This window comes from Nestor notabilis, unplaced genomic scaffold (assembly GCF_000696875.1).
Source record: "Nestor notabilis isolate BGI_N333 unplaced genomic scaffold, ASM69687v1 scaffold10071, whole genome shotgun sequence".
NCBI classification, from domain to species: Eukaryota; Metazoa; Chordata; class Aves; order Psittaciformes; family Psittacidae; genus Nestor; species Nestor notabilis.
This window is the reverse complement of record NW_009916077.1, coordinates 2,320-24,645: the sequence shown is the minus strand read 5'-3', so window position 1 is coordinate 24,645 and position 22,326 is coordinate 2,320. Positions and strand designations below refer to the sequence as shown.

The 22,326-nt window shown below is 44.2% G+C and overlaps 1 protein-coding gene across 1 annotated transcript; it reads left to right on the top strand.

Annotated features, from left to right (window-relative positions):
• Positions 1-511: 511 nt before the first annotated feature.
• On the top strand, positions 512-21,348 carry MORC2 (MORC family CW-type zinc finger 2; the record flags this gene model as incomplete). The annotated part of the gene is made up of 22 exons (XM_010024430.1): positions 512-602; positions 2,052-2,160; positions 3,386-3,545; positions 3,627-3,738; positions 5,466-5,591; positions 7,498-7,577; positions 9,356-9,438; positions 10,305-10,390; positions 12,320-12,460; positions 12,986-13,140; positions 13,282-13,410; positions 15,329-15,434; positions 15,696-15,828; positions 16,196-16,270; positions 16,416-16,805; positions 17,192-17,332; positions 17,424-17,478; positions 18,237-18,378; positions 18,717-18,908; positions 19,005-19,098; positions 20,308-20,496; positions 21,109-21,348. Coding segments are annotated over 22 exons (2,858 nt in total), but the record flags the coding sequence as incomplete, so codon positions are not given.
• Positions 21,349-22,326: the final 978 nt, after the last annotated feature.

The window sequence follows — 22,326 nt, the reverse complement described above, 5'->3', positions numbered from 1 at the left end:
GGGTTTGAGTCTGTGGTATCAGCAGTACATGCAGCACAGCAGAGCTGCAGTGTCCCAGGCTATGTTTTGCTTTATGAACATGTTGATGATTGTGGTTGACACAAGAGATCATGTTGTGGATTTTTTTGCTGCGACGGACGAGCGTGCCCGGCCGGGGGGAGGGAGCGAGCGGCTGCGTGATTCCAAGTTACCGGCTGGGCTTAAACCACGACATTTTGGTAAAAAGAAATGTCTTTGTGCAGTTGGGACAGAGCATGGGGCTCATCTGGAACCTAAAATTCTTTTTGTCAGCATAATGACATCTGCACAAAGCTTTTAATAATGTAAATGCCATCAAGCAACGTGTATCTTAGTTTTGTATGGTAGAGCTTCAGGATGACACTTTGGCTTCTGATGGTTTTCATGCTATAGTCTTTCTGTGCTACTTACAGTGATGAATACATTTACCTAAAACGTGTGTGTGTTTGTATATTAAAATGAACCTTCTGCTGTTCCCTGTCTCTCGTTCTAGATGAAGCTGCCAGTGTTATTCAGTTTGGGAAATCAGCCAAGCGGTCACCTGAGTCAACTCAAATTGGGCAGTATGGGAATGGCTTGAAATCGTAGGTATAACAAAAGCCAGCCTCCTGATATGGAGCTCAGGGCTGAGGTAGTAAACGGATTGTTTGCTTGGAGGGGGGACAACAGCTCTGTGAATGTCTGCTGTAATCTTTCAGTGGCTGAGAAGTCTGTCCAAAGTTGATGACAGTGTTTTGTCATTATGTTTGCACGATGCGGAGGATACAGATCAGAGCTGGCAAAAAAAATTAAAAAGGTAGAGCAGGAAAAAAACAATCCCTCTGGGAGACAGATGATAGTAAAATGGGAGCAAAATAGTCCTCTCACTAGGAGAGTTGTCTGGTGCTAGTCAGATGGACTTCAACCTTTTTTTCCTAAATGAAACAAATGCATAGAGAAGAAAGAGAGTAATGGAAGGAATGAGAGGAGGAGTGTGTTTAGGTGGCAGCAGAACAAAGGTGGGGATTTGCTAGGTAGGGAACTGTTTCTGTGGTGAACTGGTGTCTGGGAGAGTTAGGGGGCTTTTATGGCTTACTCTGGCTGTTCTGCTTTATACTGTTCTGTGTGGCTTGATTTTTTTATGTGTATCCTCGTGAGGAAATCTGTGGGACTCTATAGCATGGGAGGAAAGAAGAAAAGGGAATGTAAGGGACCTTGATATCCCATTGATCCAGCTGCAGTGCAGGACAGATCCCTGGCGGGGCATTTCCAGGACAGATCTCTGTCCTGTTCTTAACCTTGAGGAAGAGTCATACTATATTACAGCTGAGAAATGCAGACTGAAGCCTAAACATGCAAAAGGTGCACTTTGGTATCACATCAAGCCAATCTAAAGAGAACTGAACTGACAGAACACTAATCTTTCTTTTGATGCAACATTAATTTGTCTTTGTTAAGGTTTTTTGGAAAAGCTGGGGTAAAATAGAGAAGATGGGGAAGGCGCTATTGGGGATAGGAGAGTGGGGAGGAAGATGGAGCTGTCCCTTTTGTGACAGCTGGCTGCTAAGTTGCATTGGCTGAATTGTCAGTGAGTCTTTCAAGTTAGACATTAGGAAAAAATTGTGTCTTCCAGAAACTTGTCTGCCACTGTTTATTCTGTGTATAGAGAAATGAAGTGTGTGTTTGCTTTCTCACACTTCTGCTTATCTATTTGCAGGATATTGTCACATCTCACTTTAGTCATCTTAGATTTTTTAAAAAATTATATTTTTTTAAAACTTCCTATCTAGGATGAGCCTGGGCATGCTGCACGTCTGCACTTCTGATTGTGACTCATGTTAAGGGATTTGAAGCCTTATGAGAATGTTCAGATTAAGATGCCTTTTGAAAGGAGAGATATATAGAGAGAAGTGGTAGCTGCTGTTTAAGCCCTTCTTTTGCCTTACGTGGTTTTGGCATCTTGAACATAATAGGAAGAAAGTTCAGTAATGTGGTCTGCTTTCTAGAAAATGTTATGCATCAGGTGTAACATGCAGCCTGAAATCTGTCTCTAGGGGTTCCATGCGGATTGGGAAGGATTTTATCCTGTTCACAAAGAAAGACAACACCATGACTTGCCTCCTCTTGTCACGGACGTTCCATGAGGAAGAAGGCATCGATGAGGTTTGCATGTACTTTGTTATAATGAACTAATGTGGTGAATGCTGTCTCAGCAGAACCTCTCCAGCTCCCACAGGAGAAGTGTCTGTGTCAGTATTGGCTGCCACTGGTGGACCAGTGTATGGTTTTCTCTTGGTGACAAACTTGTAGGGTTCTGTAGAGTTATCAGAGGTTTTTTCCTTCAGGTTTTAGTTCTGAGAGGTATCTCTAAACTACAGCAAGTTTGAAGGGCTTGTTTTAATCACTTAAGGTTGCTTATGTTGATTTCAGGACATGCCTAGACTTCTTGCGTTTTCCTTTTTCCACAAAATTTGAGTATGGGATGTATTTAAATTTATTGCCCTGATTTGATCTTCTGTAGAGAATTAAAGGTATGATTGAATGAGTCCTACCCACAGGACATAAACTCCAGACATGTCTCTTCTTTTGGATCTTTTTTAAACAAAAAATGAGTGTGGTTCTACTTGTTGAAAACTTGTGTATCTTAATACAGGATTCAGCCATTGTTGTTCTGCATCCAGACTCTTAACATGGAAGTACTTTTGTGCTCAAACACGAGTGTTTTCCAGGCAAGGCTGATAATGAAGGGTTGTAGATTTGCACTGGGGTAGTATCTAAGAAAGCATTTACCATTGTGATCATGGAGGGAGTTCTACAGAGACGCTTTTGAGGGAGCAATGCTTTTTAGTGGCCAGCTGGTGGCTGAAGCAAGTTGGGAACAGTGATGTAGTTCCCACAGTGACTCTGGAGTCAGAAATTTGTGCTTGACCTCAGTTCTGAAGTGAGAACGGGATTCACTGTCCTTGATAGGCAGATGCAGGCTATAATTCCATCTGTGGTTTTGTTCTAAACAACAGAATACACCAATAGCCTTACCTATAAATATAATAAAGAGTGAGATCTGGATGAATATGAATGAAGGATATTTGAGTTCAAGAGAGAAGTACGGAAATTGAGATTTCCAAAGAAGCAAAATTTGGGTGAGTTTTTTTTTAGTATTATGGAAGCTATTGCAAGAGGAGGGAAAAAAAAACGTTGAGTGTGTGAGTAGGCAGTACCAAAGAGGTTACTTGGGAATAGCTCAGTCTAAGACTAGATGTTGCAGGAAGGCAACTTAGAGGCTGGCAAAGAGGGATCGTTGAGCATTTGTCAGAAGGGGCAAGTCACTCGGTCATGGTCTGCAGACTGGAGTGAGTGAGCTGTGCTCTTGGTACAATGCAATTTGCAGGTCATTGTCCCCCTGCCCACCTGGAATGTGCGAAGCCGGGAGCCTGTGACTGACAACATGGAGAAGTTTGCTATTGAGACAGAGCTAATTTACAAGTATTCTCCTTTCAAGTCAGAACAGGAAGTGATGCAGCAGTTTAGTAAGATACATGGTGAGAAAGGTACGTATGGGCAGTCCTGGTCACAGGCAGGGTGTTCGGGGGTTGGCTGGGATTCACCTGATCAACTTGTTACTTGCTCAGGCACCCTGGTGATAATCTTTAACCTCAAACTAATGGATAATGGAGAGCCAGAGCTGGATGTGACTTCTGACCCCCGAGACATTCAGATGGCAGAAACATCTCCAGAGGGAACGTAAGTGTGATGGGTGTTGTTACAGGCCCTTGGGCTCTGACCAAATTATGTGTAGGGTTTGGCTATACACTATGTGCATGTGCTTTTTAAAAGCTGCTCTTTCTGTGGTGAATTGGAGAATTTAAAAGATCTTTAGTTTGTTCTTAGCAGTTTGGAGTTCATGTTTGTAAACAGCCTGGAGGCATTATGTTTATGTGCTTGGTGTGAATGCCTACTTTGGCTTGTCTCAGCTTAGTCAAAGCAGCAAACTTAGTGCCCTTCTTTAGGCACCTTAAAACAAAGGAGCCCTAAGCTATAGGTTTAATCTTCTACACTCATCAAAGATGTTTTCATCAGAATGACAGCTGGTTATGGGTCTGTGCTGCTTTCAAACTCATGTTCAGTTTTCTGATTAAATGAACCCTGGCAAGATGTGAGCACTGCATAGATCAGCCTCCATGAGTGGATGGTAAAGGGTAGTACTGATGAGGTGTATCACCACATCTTCCTGGAAGCAGGGGCAGCTCTTTGACTTCCTGCAGAGGAGAAAGGAGGATGTGCTCAGAGGACAGTTGGAAGAGCATAAAGTGGTTTTCAGTGAGAGCTGCCTGAAAAGGAAAATGCAAGCTCAGCTGAGCCAAATGCTTGATTAAATCCCAGAGCTCCATGGACACACCTAGTGAGCTTTACCTGTTCAATGACATTACACGCTGCTTCCCTGAAGTGCTTGAATTTGCCATAGAAATGGAGTATCAAACACTGTAAACCTAGGTAATTCTGTATGCATCAGCTTGATGCTACTGAGTACTTAGGTGCAGCAAACTCCTTGGGGATCTAATACGCTTCTCAGTTTCTTTAATGTGTGCTGGTGAGCTTTCATGATTAGCACTGATCACTGGAAGGAGCTTCTTTCCTCTGACCTTGTGATAGCATTTATGTGTGTGATCACTGTAGTTCCTCTCAGAGCTCCTCTAGTAGCTCCTGACTAACTGAAGGGTAAAAGAACACACTAGCAAATGGCCCACCTAGTGTTCAGTGTGCCAGTTTATAGGTTTGACCTTTATTATCCAGTTGTATTCAAAACATCCTTTTCAAGCTACAGTGATATGTACATCAATGTTTTGTAACAGTATTTAAAATGTACATCTCGATAGAAAATCTCTGTAGAAGACATGGGTAAAACAAAATTAATAAAAGCCTCATTTAACGCAGCTGCATGGTAATTAAAATAGAAGGGCCTTGCCTTGTACCTTGTACCTAGCTTTCTTGCTGAAGATTGTCTCATTGGCATGTTTTGAAGTAGAAGGCTATGAGCTGAGATGCATGAGGTGTGAATCCTGCCTCAGGTGCTTAAAATACATCAGCGGTAATGCAGAGCAGCGTGCACACTTGCCTACTGGGTAGCATTTTGTTGGGAAATAAGAATCTTACAAGTTTTGTCATGGAGGAACTCGTTCATTTGGTTTGGATAGGGGACAGGGCTCTCTGACAGTAGTATGTGACATGGCTCTTAAATGGTTGGGAATGAAAAGGAAAAATCCGTGAAGGAAAGAGGAAGTGGAATGCAGACTGAAAGAGACTCCAGGATGAGCACTCTGACTAAAGAGTCACTGATTACTCGGGGGGTGAACTGATGCAGTCATCTTTGGGCTACATGGACCAGACTGGGAGAATGTCTGCTGGTAGTTGTACAAGGAAGTGCTGAACAGACTGCTCAGTCTCTGTAAGCATCCATCCCTCTCTTGCAGAAAGCCCGAGCGCCGCTCCTTCCGTGCCTATGCTGCTGTGCTTTATATTGATCCCAGAATGAGGATCTTCATAAATGGACACAAAGTACAAACAAAACGACTTTCATGCTGCTTGTACAAGCCCAGGTGAGTCTTGGACCCAACATCTGCAGATGTGTAGGACTTCTTGGAGTTTCCTTATGGAAAAGGTTTAACAATTTGCTTTCTAGGTATATCCTGCATAATTCCATGTTAAAGCCACAGAAACAGATTATACGGAAAAGGAGGTAGATAGTGGAAAGTTTAATACCTTGAGTAATTTGTGCAATTTGGCTCCCTTTCAGAGCAAAACGAGAAATGAAGGTAGTTGTTTTTCAAAATTACATACTAATCTAAAACTGTTAGGTAACTGTTTTTAAGGAAATAAATATGGGGTGTGTTAGAATTATTACTGAAAAGAAATGAGACTAAGCACTTTGAGACAGTTGCTTTGAAAATTATCTTATATATGTAGCTGATCAAGGTTTGCATAGAGATTGGGAAATACTATTCCCTGTCTTCCTTTTAAGTTCCCTTATACAAAAAAGTTGAAAGCAAGTGAGGTGTGCTGCCAGTTGGCTTCACAGGGACTGGAAAAGGATATAAGGATGGGAGGGGAAATAAAACGTGTTTAAATCTGCTTGAGGCAGTAGTATTCTTCTGTCCCTGAGAGCACACAGGCTGTGTTCCAGATACCATAACATGATTTGTCTTAATAAAATAGTAATAATTTTATAGCGTATTTGTGGATAGCTTTTCTGATAGCAGAAATATCAATTGTTTCAATAGTATGGCCCACTACCAACTTGTTTGATACTCTTACTAACCACAGTCTGCTGTCATGCCACTGATTGTTACCCTAAGAGCCTGGCCCATTTTCAACTTGCAGTGTGGTCTGCTTGTCAGGCTTGTGCTTCCTCAGCTTCTTCAATGAAAATGTGTGAAATTATATCAGAAACTCAGTGCCCCACTGTGACACTCACTAGGATCAATGCTGGTGCAGGTGTACCTAACAAATCTGCTTGTGCCACATCTTTGAAACTCCTTATAGATCTGCTTATGGTAGTAGGGCAGTAGAAATTCCCCAGCATTGTAAAGGCATTTACATTTAAAATCCCCACTCCTGCAGCAAAGAAGGCCTCCCTGTAGAGCACATTGTATGTCTCTTTGGTCTTGGGGCAATTATTGTAGCCTTATTTTTCCATAAAAAGTTATTTGGGATGGAATTTGCCTCTCAGAACATCCAGAACCTTGTCTTAAGGCAGTTTGAGTTTCTGCAGACTCTGATCATCCTTCTTGGTGTCATCTCCTCTTCCCCAATTACATGCCTCTGCACAGAGGTGATGCATACTCACAAGCTTCTGCCTCTTAAGCACACTTGCCTTTCACTCTGCAGTAGTCAGCCTGTGATCTGCATTTGGCATGTTATGATACGGGAAGGTGGAACAAACCACTGTGACTCAAGGATGGTCTGCAAGGCTGTGAGTTGGATGTGCAGTACACACAGATGTCCTGAAACATTAGAGCTGAAATTTGAAGCTCCTTTCAGAGTTGCTCTGCCACTTAGGGGCTTTGAGCTACACTGCATGATGAGCACTATCAGACTGTATCTGTGAATGGCTGTTTGCATGAGAAAGGAAGGGTTATTTATCTATAATGAGAGGTTTTTGAGAAGCTTTCCATATATATTTATGCTTCCCATCCGCTTCCAAAGAAGCCGTTCCTCAAAACGCTGGGATTTCCTCTGAGAATATGGACATATTTCACTCCCACTGGTTAATGCAGAAAAGGGAATTGTGTTTGCAGCTGCTGTTAAAGCATCTCTGACTTCAAAAGTTTTTGCCTAACTGTATGCAAAACTGCTGTTCCTGATGTATATATCTCCTTTTCTATTTATTGAATCTATTGAGAAGAGCGGAGTAGCATGTGGAGACTTTATTCTTCCATACAGTGATGAAATCTTGGTTTGACCTTACCAGTGAGTTTGCTGATTCATAAGTTTTGATCATCACAGGATGTACAAATATACTTCAAACCGTTTCAAGACCCGTGCAGAGCAAGAGGTGAAGAAAGCAGAGCACATGGCGAGGATAGGTGAGTTTTTGGGGTATGCACGCATCCTGACTGTGCTGTAGCAACAGTCAGGAAGAGGCTGCCGTGCTGGATATGGCCTGCAATTGCTTGCTTCTGTGATCATTATGGTTGCTTAGAAAATTAGTTACTACAGTGACTGTTGATGACCCAAACATATTCCATGCAATGGAAGGAATGTACATTGAGCCCTAAGACCAATTCCTCTGGGAAATGCATGTGCAGAATAACCCTTGGAGTCACAGCTGTCTGCCCTTGCTCCATCTGAAGTCTGGCTAAGCTGCTGCCCTATTACCCTGCAGTTCTGCTCTCACCTTTTGTTTATTATTAGCTTTTGGTTCTGTTTTCCTTCTGCTCTTTCCTTGTTGAGGCAGTTGTTCAAAAAGTAAGATTTTTATTCTGTCACTTCATATAGTAGTTGGTCTGGATGTACATGGGAGAAACTGAACATGAGCCACTTCAGTGTGCGCTCGCAGCAGGGAAACCAGCCATATGCTGGGCTGCATCAAAAGCGTGAGCAGCAGGTTGAGGGAGGTGATCCTGCCCCTCTACTCTGCTTTCATGAGACCCCACTTGCAGCACTGGGTGCAGTTCTGATGTCCTCAGTGTAAGAAGGACATGAAGCTGTTGGAGCAAGTCCAGAGGAGGCCATGAAGATGATCAGGGGCTGGAGCTCCTCTTGTATGAAAACAGACGGAAAAAGTTGGGGCTGTTCAGCCTGGAGAAGAGAAGGCTGTGTGGAGGCTGTCAGCAATCACCCCCTTACTCTCCATGAGCCTTAGTACAGGAGTTTCTGCTCCATGATCTTGCCAGGCACCGAGGTGAGACTGACCTGCCTGTAGTTCCTCACGTCTTCCTTTTTTTCCTTTTTAAAAAAGAGTGTTACTTGTGAGTCCATGTTTACTCCCATGGACCTCATAGCCTGTAGGATGGGGGAAGATTGATCACTCAGCTAATTGTACAGCTGAGAGCAGAACAGGCTTCTGACCTAAAAGGGCACATGACAGGATTATAGCCAATGTTCTTTTGGATGGAGAGTGGGGAGAGGCAAAGTATATGGTGCTGATTTACCAAAGCACCTTGTGGCTCAATTTTAGGAGGGGATTTCCTTGCTGAAAATGAAATCTGTTGAATGAATCTTGAAATACCTGGGTGACATGTACCTATTGCCAGGAAGTCTCGGGGAGAAGTGAAAAGGGAAGTTTATTCTAAGTGGTAAACTGTGCAAACATCAGGTGGAGTGGTAGGTTTTCAGAGAACTCTGTGTCCTTTTTTCTCTGTAGCTCAGATTTGTCTTTTTCCAGGCAAAACTTAGCAATTACCAAAGCTAAAAGCATTTCTGCTACTAGTGTTTTCCCTTCATGTCTGCAAGATTACCTCTTTGTAACTCCTTTTCAAGTCTGAAAGCAGTCTGCATTCTGTGACAGCCTTTTCTCTGCCTGCGTGCTTCTAAGCAGAGCAGACAGGGCCATGTGCATCCTTTTTCTTTCCAATTCCTCACTAAGTTCCTCGTGGGTCCTTCCTTTAAACATGTGTTTGCAGAGTTTAGCCTTGCAATTTTTCTGGTGTTGACTGTGACCTCTGAGCAAGTTATAAGCTGGCATGTCAGTGGTGCCCTCTCATATGTAAGGTTTTATTTTGTACCTTTTTGTGTTACCTTTCTACCCTTGTACGTGTCAGTCCATCAAAGACTCTCTGGAAGTCTGTCTTCTCAGGTGAATGCCTTAGGATATGCTGCATGTACTGAATGTTGACATCATCCTTTTCCCTGTGTGTTTCAGCGGAGGAGAAGGCTCGTGAGGCGGAAAGTAAAGCTCGTGCCCTTGAGCTGCGCCTAGGCGGGGACCTCACGCGGGAGTCCAGGGTAAGCCCTGTGCTTTGGCAGCATGTCATCTTTCAGGCACCAGGGAACAGCTCAGAGAGCAGCACTGGTGGGTCAGTACCCAGTGGTAGCACCCAGTGTGTAGGTGACACAGGCGGTGACTTCAGTTGGTGAGTAGCTTGCAGTATTCGGACAGCTTTGTGGGCTTATCACCAGTGGACGTGCTTTAACATCTGTATGTGGTTACCAGCCCAGGTGGGAAGCATGCTAATGTTCTTCAATGTATTCTGTGAGGGAAGGCAAACCACAGCCCCCAGACGCTTTGTTTGATGTCAGCCTCTGCAGAAGAGGCCAGGAGAATGTTAAGTTGTTTGAACAGAATTAAAACTGGGTGCTTTTTGGATATTCCCCTTCCCTGCCTGCATAACTGTCTTCAAAGATTTTGAAGAGGGGCTGTTTGCTTCCTCCCCATGGGTTGTGGCTCTTGACAGGGGCAAGGCTGAGACCCAGACCATATCTGAGTGGGAAGAGAGCTTGCAGGGATGCCTGGTGCTTCCCCAGGTGTCACCAGCTTGAAATCACTGTACTTCCTATAGGCATCCAATGGAAATAGGAGTGTCAAAGTACCCTGGCTGTTTCCCTGTACTTCCATGACGCTCTGATTTCAGTTAACTTAGATGTTTAGTTACATTTCGACATTTTCTTCCACACAGCTGTGTAGGTGCTTAAACAAGCTAGCAGCAAGCACTGTCCTAAATACAGACATGCTGATTGTTGCTCTCCACTGTTAGTGAATTCTTTACATTTAAGACATTTCCAAGATCTTCTCGAAGAGGACAAAAAAGTCATAGAATGAGTGAATGATGAATTTCACAGCAGCAGTTTTTCTGTACCATGCATGTTTGCAGGTGATGCTACGCCAAGTCCAAAACTCAGCAATAACCATGCGCCGGGAGGCTGATGTCAAGAAGAGGATCAAGGATGCGAAGCAGCGGTGAGTGCAGGATGGTTCAGAGCTCTGGGTTTCCCCAGCTATTCACTCCACATCTCTGAATTTGCTCTTCTGGTTGCTTCTGCTATTCCCCTCTTGCTGAAAGACATCTTTCTATTTGGCTTGTTTTCTGTAGATGTTTACATGGTTTTCACATCAGCTTTTTTCACTCTTTTGCTTTTTCATCTGCAGGTAAGATTCAGGGAGGCAATGAAATGTTACAGTGAAATGGCTTTTAGAATTGTAGGGATGTTTTCTAAAAACTTTCTGAGCTCTATTACAGTCAGTGCTATGAAATCCCAAGGCATTGTTCTCACTTTGGTTGCAGTTAACTTCGCTATTGATGTATTCACAAGAATATTTCACTTTTTTTACAAGGTTTTTCTTCAAAGTTGTGATATGCATTTCATAAATGAAGTTGTAACCAGATAAAAATGCTCTTCAAACAAATGCTGAGTGTGAGAAAGTTTGGGATTTGTGTATGCCAAATCTGCGTTCCCACCTGGTTGTTTTGCATGCTAGTTTACATGACTGCTTAGGTCAGAACTATCCTAGGCTTGTTGCCAGAGATAGATCTATCACATCTAGCCCAAATTCTATGTTGTCAGTGTTCACAATAGCCCTTGGCAAAGGTTTACTGTTAAAATTACTGAAATCTGCTATTTCACATGCTTTCCTAGTAACTTATTTTAAAGGAAGGTGTGTTACAGGGTACTTATACATCTGTGTGGGGAAGAGGATGGCTTTAAACAGAAAATGAATATGAAATGAATCTATTTCAGGGATTTATTTTGAGATGCTTGACCATTAAGATAGACTTACATCTTCTATCTGCAGAATATTATTGTGCAGTGCTTATGCGTGCACAGCTCAGGTTCTTTTAATACCTGATATTAGTAGGTAGTCAACAGATCAGTTTAAAGAATTCCACTACTTCAACTGATCCCTTAAGCAAAAGTAAAATTCCTAACTGGGATAAAGCATATAAGTGCTAAGAATTTGATGAGTTGGTGGGGAGTTGGAAGTGAGGTAGGTAAGAGATGAGAGAGATGGGTAGGACAGTGGTATAGCCTTGTAGTAGTTAAAAGTTTGGACCTCACGTTTGATGATACCTTCAGCCTGAATGGAGGATGCTTATTATGAAAAATCATAAGTATGGATTTCATGGAAGCTGTGGAACCTACTTGATTCAGTCTGTTAAAGAGCAATGGTTCTGTTTGTGAGACCTGGGGATTTTGTTTTATTTGTAACACAAAGAGATTGTGAGGCTCTGCATCGCAGGAGACACGGTTTCTGTTCAGAAATCCACATGTGCTCACAAACATACTTGAGGCCAACTTTTGTTGATCTCATCTGCTGCATAGAAAGTAGAAATCATGCAAATTGCTATCCTGTCATTTCTAGAAAAAAGCTCTGCTTGGGCTGTCTCTTGCATCTTCCAGCTTTCAAACTTAGAGTAGTGGCACTGGAAAACTTGTGATTACGAGAACTTTCCCAGCGTCCGAGTATCAAAATCTTAATTTCCATGCTTTATCTAGCATAGAGATGTACATCTGGAAAATATAAAAAAAACAACATTGGAGAGGACAGTCTGTACCAGTACTTCTCTAAAGCTGTGTAACTCTTAAAGCTATGTAACTCTTAAAGCAGATCTGAAATAAAAAACAGAATCCAATTTGGAAGGAGAAACCATATCCAAATAAATAATTATCTGAAAAGATACTGTCTAGCTTAAGTTGGTGTCCGTATTGCAAAGGTTTTGTATTTTGTTCATTCACATTCAACAAGTGCATGGTGTTTTTTAGCAGTAGCAGACTACAGGATGGGTGTTTGTAAACCCCTAATGCTCAGAGGTGCTGGATCTCTTCTAATGACAGCAAAGAATTAGTTTTAGTTTCAACATTCCTGAGGCTTTGTTTCATTCTCTCTCAGGGCACTGAAGGAACCCAAAGAGCTGAATTTTGTCTTTGGTGTGAATATTGAGCAGCGCGAGTTGGACGGCATGTTCATTTATAACTGCAGTCGCCTGATAAAGATGTATGAGAAGGTGGGCCCGCAGCTGGAGGGTGGCATGTGAGTTCCTGGAGATTATTCAGCAATCCTTTTGCTTAAGCCTTGCGAGTTCCTACGTATAATTTGGGCCGTGCAATAACCTTGTTCTGCATTAATTGTTCTTTTTGAGTGTGAGGCTTATTCATTGTGTCAGCATTTAGTTTGAATTCTGGCAAATAAATTATAGTTAATGTTGCCCAATATTTCCCTGGTTTCTTGATAGAGAGTCCTCTACACAGATTTTGCTCAGACCTAAAGTGTCAGGCATTTGTGCTCAGTGCTGGCCTTTGGGGCTGATGAATACTGGTAGCAATGTTGCCTCATTCTAGGGACAGGGAGAATAGGTCTTGAAAGCAAGTACAAATATTTGAGCCCATCTTTTTGTATGCTGGCTCCAGTCTGACTTAGAAAGCTGATAAATTAAACCCAGTACTGCTGCAGGAATGGGTGGGGGTGGGTGTGTATAACCTGCTGGTTTCAAGACTGTTTCTCTGAACAACGATCTGGTAATTTAATGATGTTAGTGACTGTGTCTTCCTCTTCCAGGGCATGTGGTGGAGTGGTAGGTGTGGTGGATGTGCCCTATTTGGTTCTGGAGCCAACTCATAATAAACAAGACTTTGCTGATGCCAAGGAGTATCGACATTTGCTGAAGGCCATGGGGGAGCATTTGGCTCAGTACTGGAAGGATGTTGCTATAGGTAATGAAGCTTCACAGTTACCAGGGGCTGAAAGGGGAAACTTTGGCTGGAGGGCAGCTAAAGAGGAGAGCAGCCAAGACTGCAGGGGGTGATTTCTGTGGTAATGGCTCTGTACTGAGTGGGAACTTGTTTGTTTTCCAGCCCAGAGAGGTATCATCAAGTTCTGGGATGAATTTGGTTATTTGTCAGCAAACTGGAACCAGCCTCCATCTAGTGAACTGCGCTACAAACGCCGGAGAGCCATGGAGATCCCTACCACGATTCAGTGCGGTGCGTCTAGCCAGGCTGTGACTAGGAGGCTGCTCTTCCCTGGTGCACAGGGGAGGGACTGCATGCTGTTGTTGGGGAGCAGCAACATGGGTAGGAGATTTGAAGTGAGCTTCACTATTGTTACCCTCTTCCAGGGCTTCTCTCCTTCTGTGAGTTACCATTGTCTGCATCTAATGGTCCACTTAGATATCTTGGTATGAGGTTGCTTTCCTGCAGTTTATTAGTTCTTCAGGTGCCCTTACAGAATGGGGCAGGTTTGGCTAGTAGCAGTGTTGAGGATGGGCTTAGAATGTCATATGAACTGGAGCTGTCCAAAGCCACCCACCCCAACACTAGAATAGGATCTGAAATTTCCCCCAATAGAAAGTGGCCAAGTAATTTGTATGCTGATGCAGAGGCTTGCTAATTGGTACTAGGTGTGAGCACACAAGGGAACTTTTTACAGTCGACTTTCAAACTCAGTGCAAGTTCTCTTCTGTGCACCTCTGAACAGATTTGGCTAAGCCCTTACTCTGGAGTAAGGGAAGTTTCAACACAACCACTTTGTCTCTTAGTAGAGGGACACCAAACTCCCTTGACCTCATTTCCCCACAGGATTTTGGTATGAGGATGTAATAAGGGATATGAGGCCAGTCTTGTGGAATTACTTTGTTAGGCTCTCCTGCCTTAACAGTTTTCTCAGTCATTTCCAAGTTCCTCCCAAAGAGGAGGGGCTTTCCTGTCATTCTTCTTGTCTTCTGCTGTTGACATCCTCCCAGAGCCTCATTTAAGAATGTTTCCATTTTCTTGGCAAAACTTTTTTTTTCTAAGCTGTTGATTTCCTGATAGGCCAGCAAAGCTCTGGCAATGCTCTGGGCGCCAAATCTGTCTTCCAGGTTCATCTAAAACTTACTAAATATTGTAAGTATTTGACGTGGCTTAAGCCCAGCCGGTAACTCAGAACCACGCAGCCGCTTGCTCACTCCCCCTCTTCTTCCTCCCCCCACTCCCAGAGGGATGGGAAGGAGAATCAAAAGGATGTAAATCACACAGGTTCAGATAAGAGCAGTCCAGTAACTAAGGTAAAATAAAAACCACTACTGCTACCACCAATAATAATAATGATAAGGGAAATAACAAGGGGAGAGGATACAATTGCTCACCACCTGCCAACCGATACCCAGCCTGACCCGAGCAGGGATCTGGCCCTTCTGGGTGACTCCCCCCAGTTTCTATCCTGGGCATGATGTGCTGTGGTATGGAATACCCCTTTGGCCAGTTTGGGTCAGATGTCCTGTCTCTGCTTCCTCCCGGCTTCCCCTCCTCCCTGGCAGAGCATGAGACTGGAAAGTCCTTGATCGGGGTAAACATTACTGAGCAACAACTAAAACATCGGTGTGTTATCACTGTTGTTCTCAGGTTAAAGTCAAAACCACAGCACTGCACCAGCTACTAAGAAGGAGAAAAATAATTGTTGCAGCTGAACCCAGGACAGTATTTTTTTTAGTGGATAAGTCTCTGACTTGTTTTGTGTTGTTATCAGCAAGAGCCTGGCTTCTGAGGTGAGCAGTGATTTCAGGACTAGCTGTTCAGTTTGATTTGTAATTGCTGTCATTACAGCAGTGAGTGTGAGGTCCTCTAGTATCAGTTGATCCCAGGCTTAATCAGATCTTTGTTATGTATGCCTTGTACAAAATTTGAGGTCTTCCTCCAAGCATTCTGTGAGCATGAAGCAAGCACTGGCCCAGTAGATCCTGTGCTTTTCTCACTTTTTTGTGGCCACTAGTCTGACAGTCACTGGATACATGGTAATTGGGGTGGTACCTGGGTGGTGACTGGTAGTCCCTTAGCGTCAAATAGCGTTGAGAAGTGCTACAGAAAAAAATTACTTTGTGGCTCAGGCTGTGTATTTCTGACTTGCAAAGTGTTTGTCTAACAGATGTGTGTCTGAAATGGCGAACACTCCCCTTCCAGCTGAGTTCAGTGGAGAAGAATTACCCTGATAGCTGGGTCTGCTCCATGAACCCTGATCCTGAACAAGATAGGTAAGAATCAGTTAATATAAAGACTTTCCTCCAGCGTGCCTTATCTGCACGTTTTTATTTTTTAACAACTGTGCTTTTGATCCTTAAACTGTATATGTGTTTCCCAAGAAGAAAACCACTGGTTTTGAGATTGTGTGTCCTGCAGAAAGGAAGGCAGTTTGACTGCTGTCTTTGGGATGGGTTGTGGGGACAATGCTGCATGTGTGAGACAGTGCAGGTTACTGTCATTACTGAGGTTGTCTTGCATTCCCATCCTGCTAGATGTGAGGCTGCAGAGCAGAAGCAGAAAGTACCAATGGGAACTCTGAAGAAAGACCTGAAATCACAGGAAGAGAAGCAGAAACAACTGGCTGAGAAAATCCGCCAGCAGCAGGAAAAGCTGGAAGCTCTGCAGGTGAATCTGGAGGTCTCCAGCTAAGCACAGGAGATTTGAGGGACCTCCTAGTGCAAATCTCTAGACAATCACCTCTGTCTCAGTCTCTAATGCTACCTATGCTTCTTACTGGAGCAGGGGTTGTTTTAGTAGCAGAAACCAAGCATCTCAGCTTGCTAGGGAAATGGGAGGGACTGCTGGTGTTTGGATGAAGGGATGTTTCTTGAAGGACACAGAACACACCTTCTTACAATTGTTGGTTTGAAGCTGAAGAAATGTTTGCAGGGCTGGGTTCAGGCAGGCCTTGACAGCCTTTAAAGATGAGCCTTTCTGAGTTTTCTATTTCCTTTTCTGTTTTTTGGGGTTTTTTTTCTTTTTTTTTAAAAAGAAAACCACTCCAGTTCGATCTCAAGCTGACTTAAAGAAACTGCCTCTGGAGGTGACCACACGGCCTGCAGGGGAGGTAAATGCGATATCACTGTAGGATTTGTACTATTCTTAGCTATCCTTACTTTCTTATATCCTTATTTGTGCTATCCTTAACTGCTCTGAAAAGCAGTGCTCGACTCTTCTTGTCCTTCCTCTCTCTCTACCCTCATTTGTTTCAGAACACCCAGTCATCGACCCGCCCTCAACGCCCACGATCTCCTCCTTTACCTGATGTAATCAAGAATGCTCCCAGCAGACCACCACCATCTTCACCTCTTGCCAAGTCCACCACACAGCTGAAAAAGAGCTCTTCAGCTTGGCCAAATATCAGCACTCCCAGACTGGCAAGCATGCTCTCCAGGGAGGAGGCCAGCACTTCCAGGACACACCAGCACACTCTGACAGTTGGGAAGTCTAACAGCAATTTAAAAACTCCTGCCAAATCAGGTACAACAACGAAGCCACCTTCTGCTGCCCTGCAGAATCCCAAAAGCTCACGTGAGACACCCAGTCCCAAAGCTGCCAAGGTGCCAGCAGTAAAGAAATCTGCCACTGTCAAATGCCCACAGGTGAGACTCAATGGGATGAAAACTAACAGGTCCTTACCTACTATTCTGCATAGCCTGTCTTGCTCTATTGCATGGGATTTGCACTGTAGTTCCCATACAAGGTAATGTTTACTTTACTCTTGGGTTAGGGTGCCATTCCACACCCCTTATGAAGACTTGTTTCATCTCTTTCCTGTTAGACCAGGCTGTTTCCCCAGAAATGAAGGAATGTTGAGTGGCAGGGTGAGTGTTTTCATGATCACATAGCACCTGCTAAAATCTGCTGGAAAAGCTAATGAACTACCAAATGAAATACTGGATTTTGAGGGCTTTTCTAACTTGGCTGAAAGAAGGTTTTGGTTGGAAGCATGCTGGAATTATATCTAGAGCCTGTTTGCTTCCTGTAGGCCTCCACCACTCGGAAGAGGATCTTGAACACCTCAGAGGATGGGTCTGAGGAGGAGGAGGAGCACAAGAAAGAGAAGACAAAACGGGGCAAATTTGTGGCAGTGAAAGAAGAGAAGGATTCCAGTGAGGTGGTGGTAGAGGTGAGAGTGCACTGGTTTCCCCAGCAAAAGGTATTTGTCAAGTGTTTATAATCTTGGTGGGAGGCAGCTAATCTGAGCTCTCTACTCACAGCTTACAGACAGTGCTGGAGAAGAAGAGCTGGCAGAACTGAAGAAATCTCAGAAAGGTGAGAAATGAACCCTTGAACTGTCTCCGGTATCTACCACAGTGGAAAAGAACTCTTGCAGAACTAGACTCACTGGTTAAACATGATTTCATTAATGAGCTTTTTAAAATAAGAATTAGTGTAAATTTGGGTCCCAAACCCCAAGATGACTAACTGACATGAAACATTTTGTCTAGGACCCCCTTGATTAGAAAAGAGGCAATTGTGGCATGGGAAGGTCTGTAATCGGAGAGCTGTGTCATGTTAATGGGTGTGATGCTTGGCTGCATGGCGTAGACTTATGTCACCCTTCCTTACTGAATGGAGCATGGAGCTGTGTTAGCTGGGAGATGCTGAGGACTGTATCTAGAACTGCTGCACTGCTGTGAGAGAAAAGGGACGAAGAGATCCCCAGGAAAGATATAGCCAGGATGTATTGCACCTTCTGCCAGAGCAGGGCATTTCTTCAGCTTCTTCCTAAGGAGCTGTCTGCAAACCTGTGCAAATTGGCCAACATGGGCCTGGAAAGCCCATGTCAAACAACCCAGAGTACAGGAGAAACCTTCTGTCTGAAAATGACATATCTTGTATCTTAATGTTTCTAAGTAGGAGTTGAACTGTGTAACAGTGGTGTTATGTTTTATGTGCCATTTGAAGGAATTGTCACAGGTTTAGGCTTGCTCCCCACTGAGAATGGCTGTCTTCTCTAGAGCTCATGCAGAATGTGCTCTCCAGCATCTGAATGCTTGCAATCATCTTTACTGTTGGCCTTCTTGCAGATAAAGGGCTGCATGTGGAAGTGCGTGTGAACAAGGAGTGGTTCACAGGCCGTGTCACAGCTGTGGAGACGGGCAAGCATGCAGTACGCTGGAAGGTGAAGTTTGATTATGTTCCTACAGACACCACACCAAGGGATCGCTGGTAACTATCTCTAGCTACTGGATTTTGGAGGCTTGCTTTGCTTTCAGGAAGAAGACCCCATTTTACTTCCACAGATGCTGAAGACAGTTAATGTTACTGTCATGTCAGGGAGCATGTGTGTGGTCAGGAATGTCCACCTGCTTCATGAGGAATGATTAGGGCAGACTCCATCCAGTCTGCCCATCACTGGGGTGATGTTCCTGTGGAGGCAGCTGTTGTGTATTATAGAGGTCTCAGAGTGAAGCCGGGTACAGGTTCTGATGAAGCTGTTAACAGAGGTTCAGGTATGGTCAAGGTAGAAAAAGATACCTGACTTTCCCTCACTATGTTTTTTTCAGGGTAGAGAAGGGCAGCGAGGATGTGAGGTTGATGAAGCCTCCCTCTCCCGAGTACCAGGCTCCAGATACACAGCAGGAAGAGGAGGTTGTTATAGCGGAACCTTCTACCTCAGACTGTGTCAGAATTGAGCCAGACACCACCGGTCCCAGTAGCAGCCATGAAACAGTAGACTTACTAGTCCAGATCCTTCGGTGGGTTCACGGCAGTTCTGATGAGGTGTTGCAGTCTGATTACTTTAGTCTTTTAAACTCTCAATTCTGGATTTGTGTTTTTCTTTTCCTGTCTAGAAATTGTTTGCGGTACTTCTTACCTCCCAATTTTCCTATCTCCAAGAAGGAGCTGAGTTCCATGAGCTCAGAAGGGTTGTTGGCGTTTCCGTTGGTGAGTTCAGTATTTCTGGAAAAGTAAGTCTGGGGGTTTTCGCCACACACATTCCATTCTTACAGCAAGCATCCATCCTGTTGATGCAAGATTACACTCTTCAGAAGATTATTTGGATCCTTCACAGACTAATGCAGCTGAGAAAAAAATTAAACCCTCTGAAACATGCCCAAGGTCTTCTGACAGTTATTCTCTGAGGACTTCTTAAATTACCATACATCTGTGTGGGAAAGCTGTTGGCTGCTCCTATCCTAACTTCTTGTCCATTGCTGCTAAGCTTTTAAAAAGTGAGGCCAAGTTAGATGTGTGTAGAAATAGTCAGAACTGTTTGTTTTGCCCCCAGCCGTATAAATCTAACTTAATTGGAGGTAATCTTAAAAATGGGACAGAACACAGAAGCCAATCCGCTCACACTCCTCAAGGGAAGCAGGCTGATCATCTACAAGGCTGCTCTGCATCCTGAGGCTTTTGGTGCAGCCTCCATTTATTTGAGCAAGGAACAGATGGGGCTGAGCCTGCACCAGGATCCCTGTGCTGGTGTTGGAAGGTCCAGTGCAGGCAGAAATGCAGAGAAGTGGTAGTGGCTTCTCTGACATACTACAAAGGGAGATCTTTTCAGGAGGCATCTGTAGGTGACAAAATCCACCTACAGGTGACTAAACGACAAAAGCCAATGCTTATTTGGCAGTCTTCACAGTGCCCTACTCCCTCATTCACAGTCTCTCTTCCTCTTTTCTGTTAATTCAGGCCTCTGCTTAAGTTGCTGGCCCTGCTGCCTTCACAGGGCACGTTGGTCTTGTCAGGAGTTTTCTGCATGTGTAGATGTTCCTACCTCGCAGTAATAAACTATGTTGTCTGGGTGGTCTGTACAAAGGAACTCACTGCAAACAGAGGCCGTCAGATCTTTCTACACCATACCTGTGGGTTTAGGCGTTTTAAAACATGCCGCATCCTTAATCTGAATGCAGGCAGCTTTTGTTGCAGTTCTGGTCTTTGAGGAATGTGAAAACCCATGTGACTGTTTTGCTGCTTCCAGTAGGCAAATCAGAAATGGAAATGTAGGTATGGTAACAACTGTGTGCAGGGCTGGTGGTGTTTGGTCATGGGATGCAGGTAGCTGGATGCTTCCACAAGCTGTGAGTGCTTGGGTTTTCTTGCTGCTCAGTGATTTTTCTTGACATATCATCTGATGTGTTTTGTCTTCTACAGAAAGAATATTTCAGACAGTATGAGGTCGGTCTGCAGAACCTGTGCAATTCATATCAGACACGTGCTGATGCCCGGGCCAAAGCCTGTGAAGAAAACCTCCGCAACTTGGAGAGAAAGCTGAAGGAAACGGAGGAGAAACTGCAGAAGCTGAGGACTAACATTGTGGCCCTTCTGCAGAAAGTGCAGGAGGTGGGTCAGGAAGGGGTGTGAAACCAAACAACCCCACAAGTAGCAACTTTCCCAAGACCCAGGCCCTTCCAGGCACTTAAGCTGTTTTAGTCCAGCATTAACTGGGCTTCACCTTTCTCAGTTGGGTGCAACTTGGGCTTAGAAGCAGCTGAGAGCACAGCTTCTCTTGCTGCCCACCTTTTGGGATCCAGGCATCCTGATGAGTGTTCATTTTCACAGATGCATTTTTCATGGCATGTACATTGTGCTCAGTCTCTATTTGTTCTCTGCTTTTTGCTAGGAGGTGTGGGGCTGCAGGAGAATTTCCCTGGGCACAGGCAGTGTTCGGCAGGGAATTTCTGCCCAGATCAGCCTAGTAAATCTATTGCTTGAATGCACTGTTTGAGCATGAAGTGCTGACTGGTTTCCAGGCATTGTCCGTCAGGCTCTGACAAGGAAAGCTGGTGGTGCTTTCACAGCAGATGTCAGCAGCTGGAGAGGGCTGGAAGTTGGGGTGTAAAGGCTGACTAGGACAGATATTGCAGAGGACACTGTACTGCTCTGTCTTGTCTGTTCTTACACTGCTCTTCAAGATGCACTTCTCACTGGTATTTCTTGTGCCTTTGGTTTCAGGACATTGATATTAATACAGATGATGAACTGGATGCATATATCGAGGACTTGATCACAAAAGGAGATTGAGCAACCCAGTACAAGTCCTAGAGAAGTGCAGAGGAGCTGGTTGCTGTGATGGGATTCCTGCAGTGGAGGACTATAGTAGCTGATGAGGAGACAGGGTTTTTAGACAGTACCTGTGTTGGTGTACAACTTGTGACTTGACACAAAAAAGACATTTGTGCTGTTGGCAGGCAAATTTTTAACGTTGTAGTTCTCTGGATCTCTTCCTTTTGCTTCTAAATATTTATTTTTAAAAGAAATAGGAACTGTGCCTGATACGATGGGAGGGTTGCTGTGTGGTTTTTAGTGAGGTAAAAGCATGAGTACCCTTTTGCATCTGGGGTATATTCATATGCTATACTTGGAAGACCAGAACATCCTGCCTAGCAGGTTGTCTCAAGTAAGAATCTGGCAGCAACTTAAAAATAAGCCCTGGGTTATGGAAAAGGAGGCCAGGACTTGGACTTCAAAGATGCTGAACTTGGGCTACAGGAAGTCAAATCAGGAATTCGAGCTACACAGAGGAGGTCAAAGGAGGTCCCTGGGTGAACGTGAGTGGAGGGGATGAAATCCTGGTGGTTCTGAGGGGGTTAGGAGTAGGGGATTAGCACTTGCCAGTGCTGTGAAATTCCCAAATACAAGGTCTCCATAAGCAGGTGGAATTGTCACCATGCTAACAGTCAGAGGATGAGGAACCTTTTATAAGAGGATGGCCTCCTAAGCTCCTCACAGTGGGTTGTGATCATCAAAAGGAGAAGGCTGGAATTCACATTCTTTTCTAGCAGTCAGCTTTTTGCACACTTACTGCTGCTGTTTCTCTGAGATGTAATTGCAACGGCAGAAGAACTCCTCAACCAGCTGAAAATAAAGTGACCCTCTCTTCTGTTGTCGCTCCCTCAGGTTCGTGTTGCTTTGATCAACTTGCTCTTCCAGGTAATTTTATTAGGAGTACTGGAATGTGGAGCCTGTGGAGGCCTGCACTACTGAGTCCCACGTGGCCTTGGCTCAGCAGCCAGGGCAATGCCTTTCTCTCGTCCTCCCAGCTGGAGGCTGCACTACAGCTCCAAGCAGACCATGTGTGGCCACGGTGACTCGGTTTGAGTTCACTGGCCATCTGCTCAGCTCTGCTGGGGCAAGAAGTCCGTGACCTTGGTGCTCAGAAAACTGAAATCC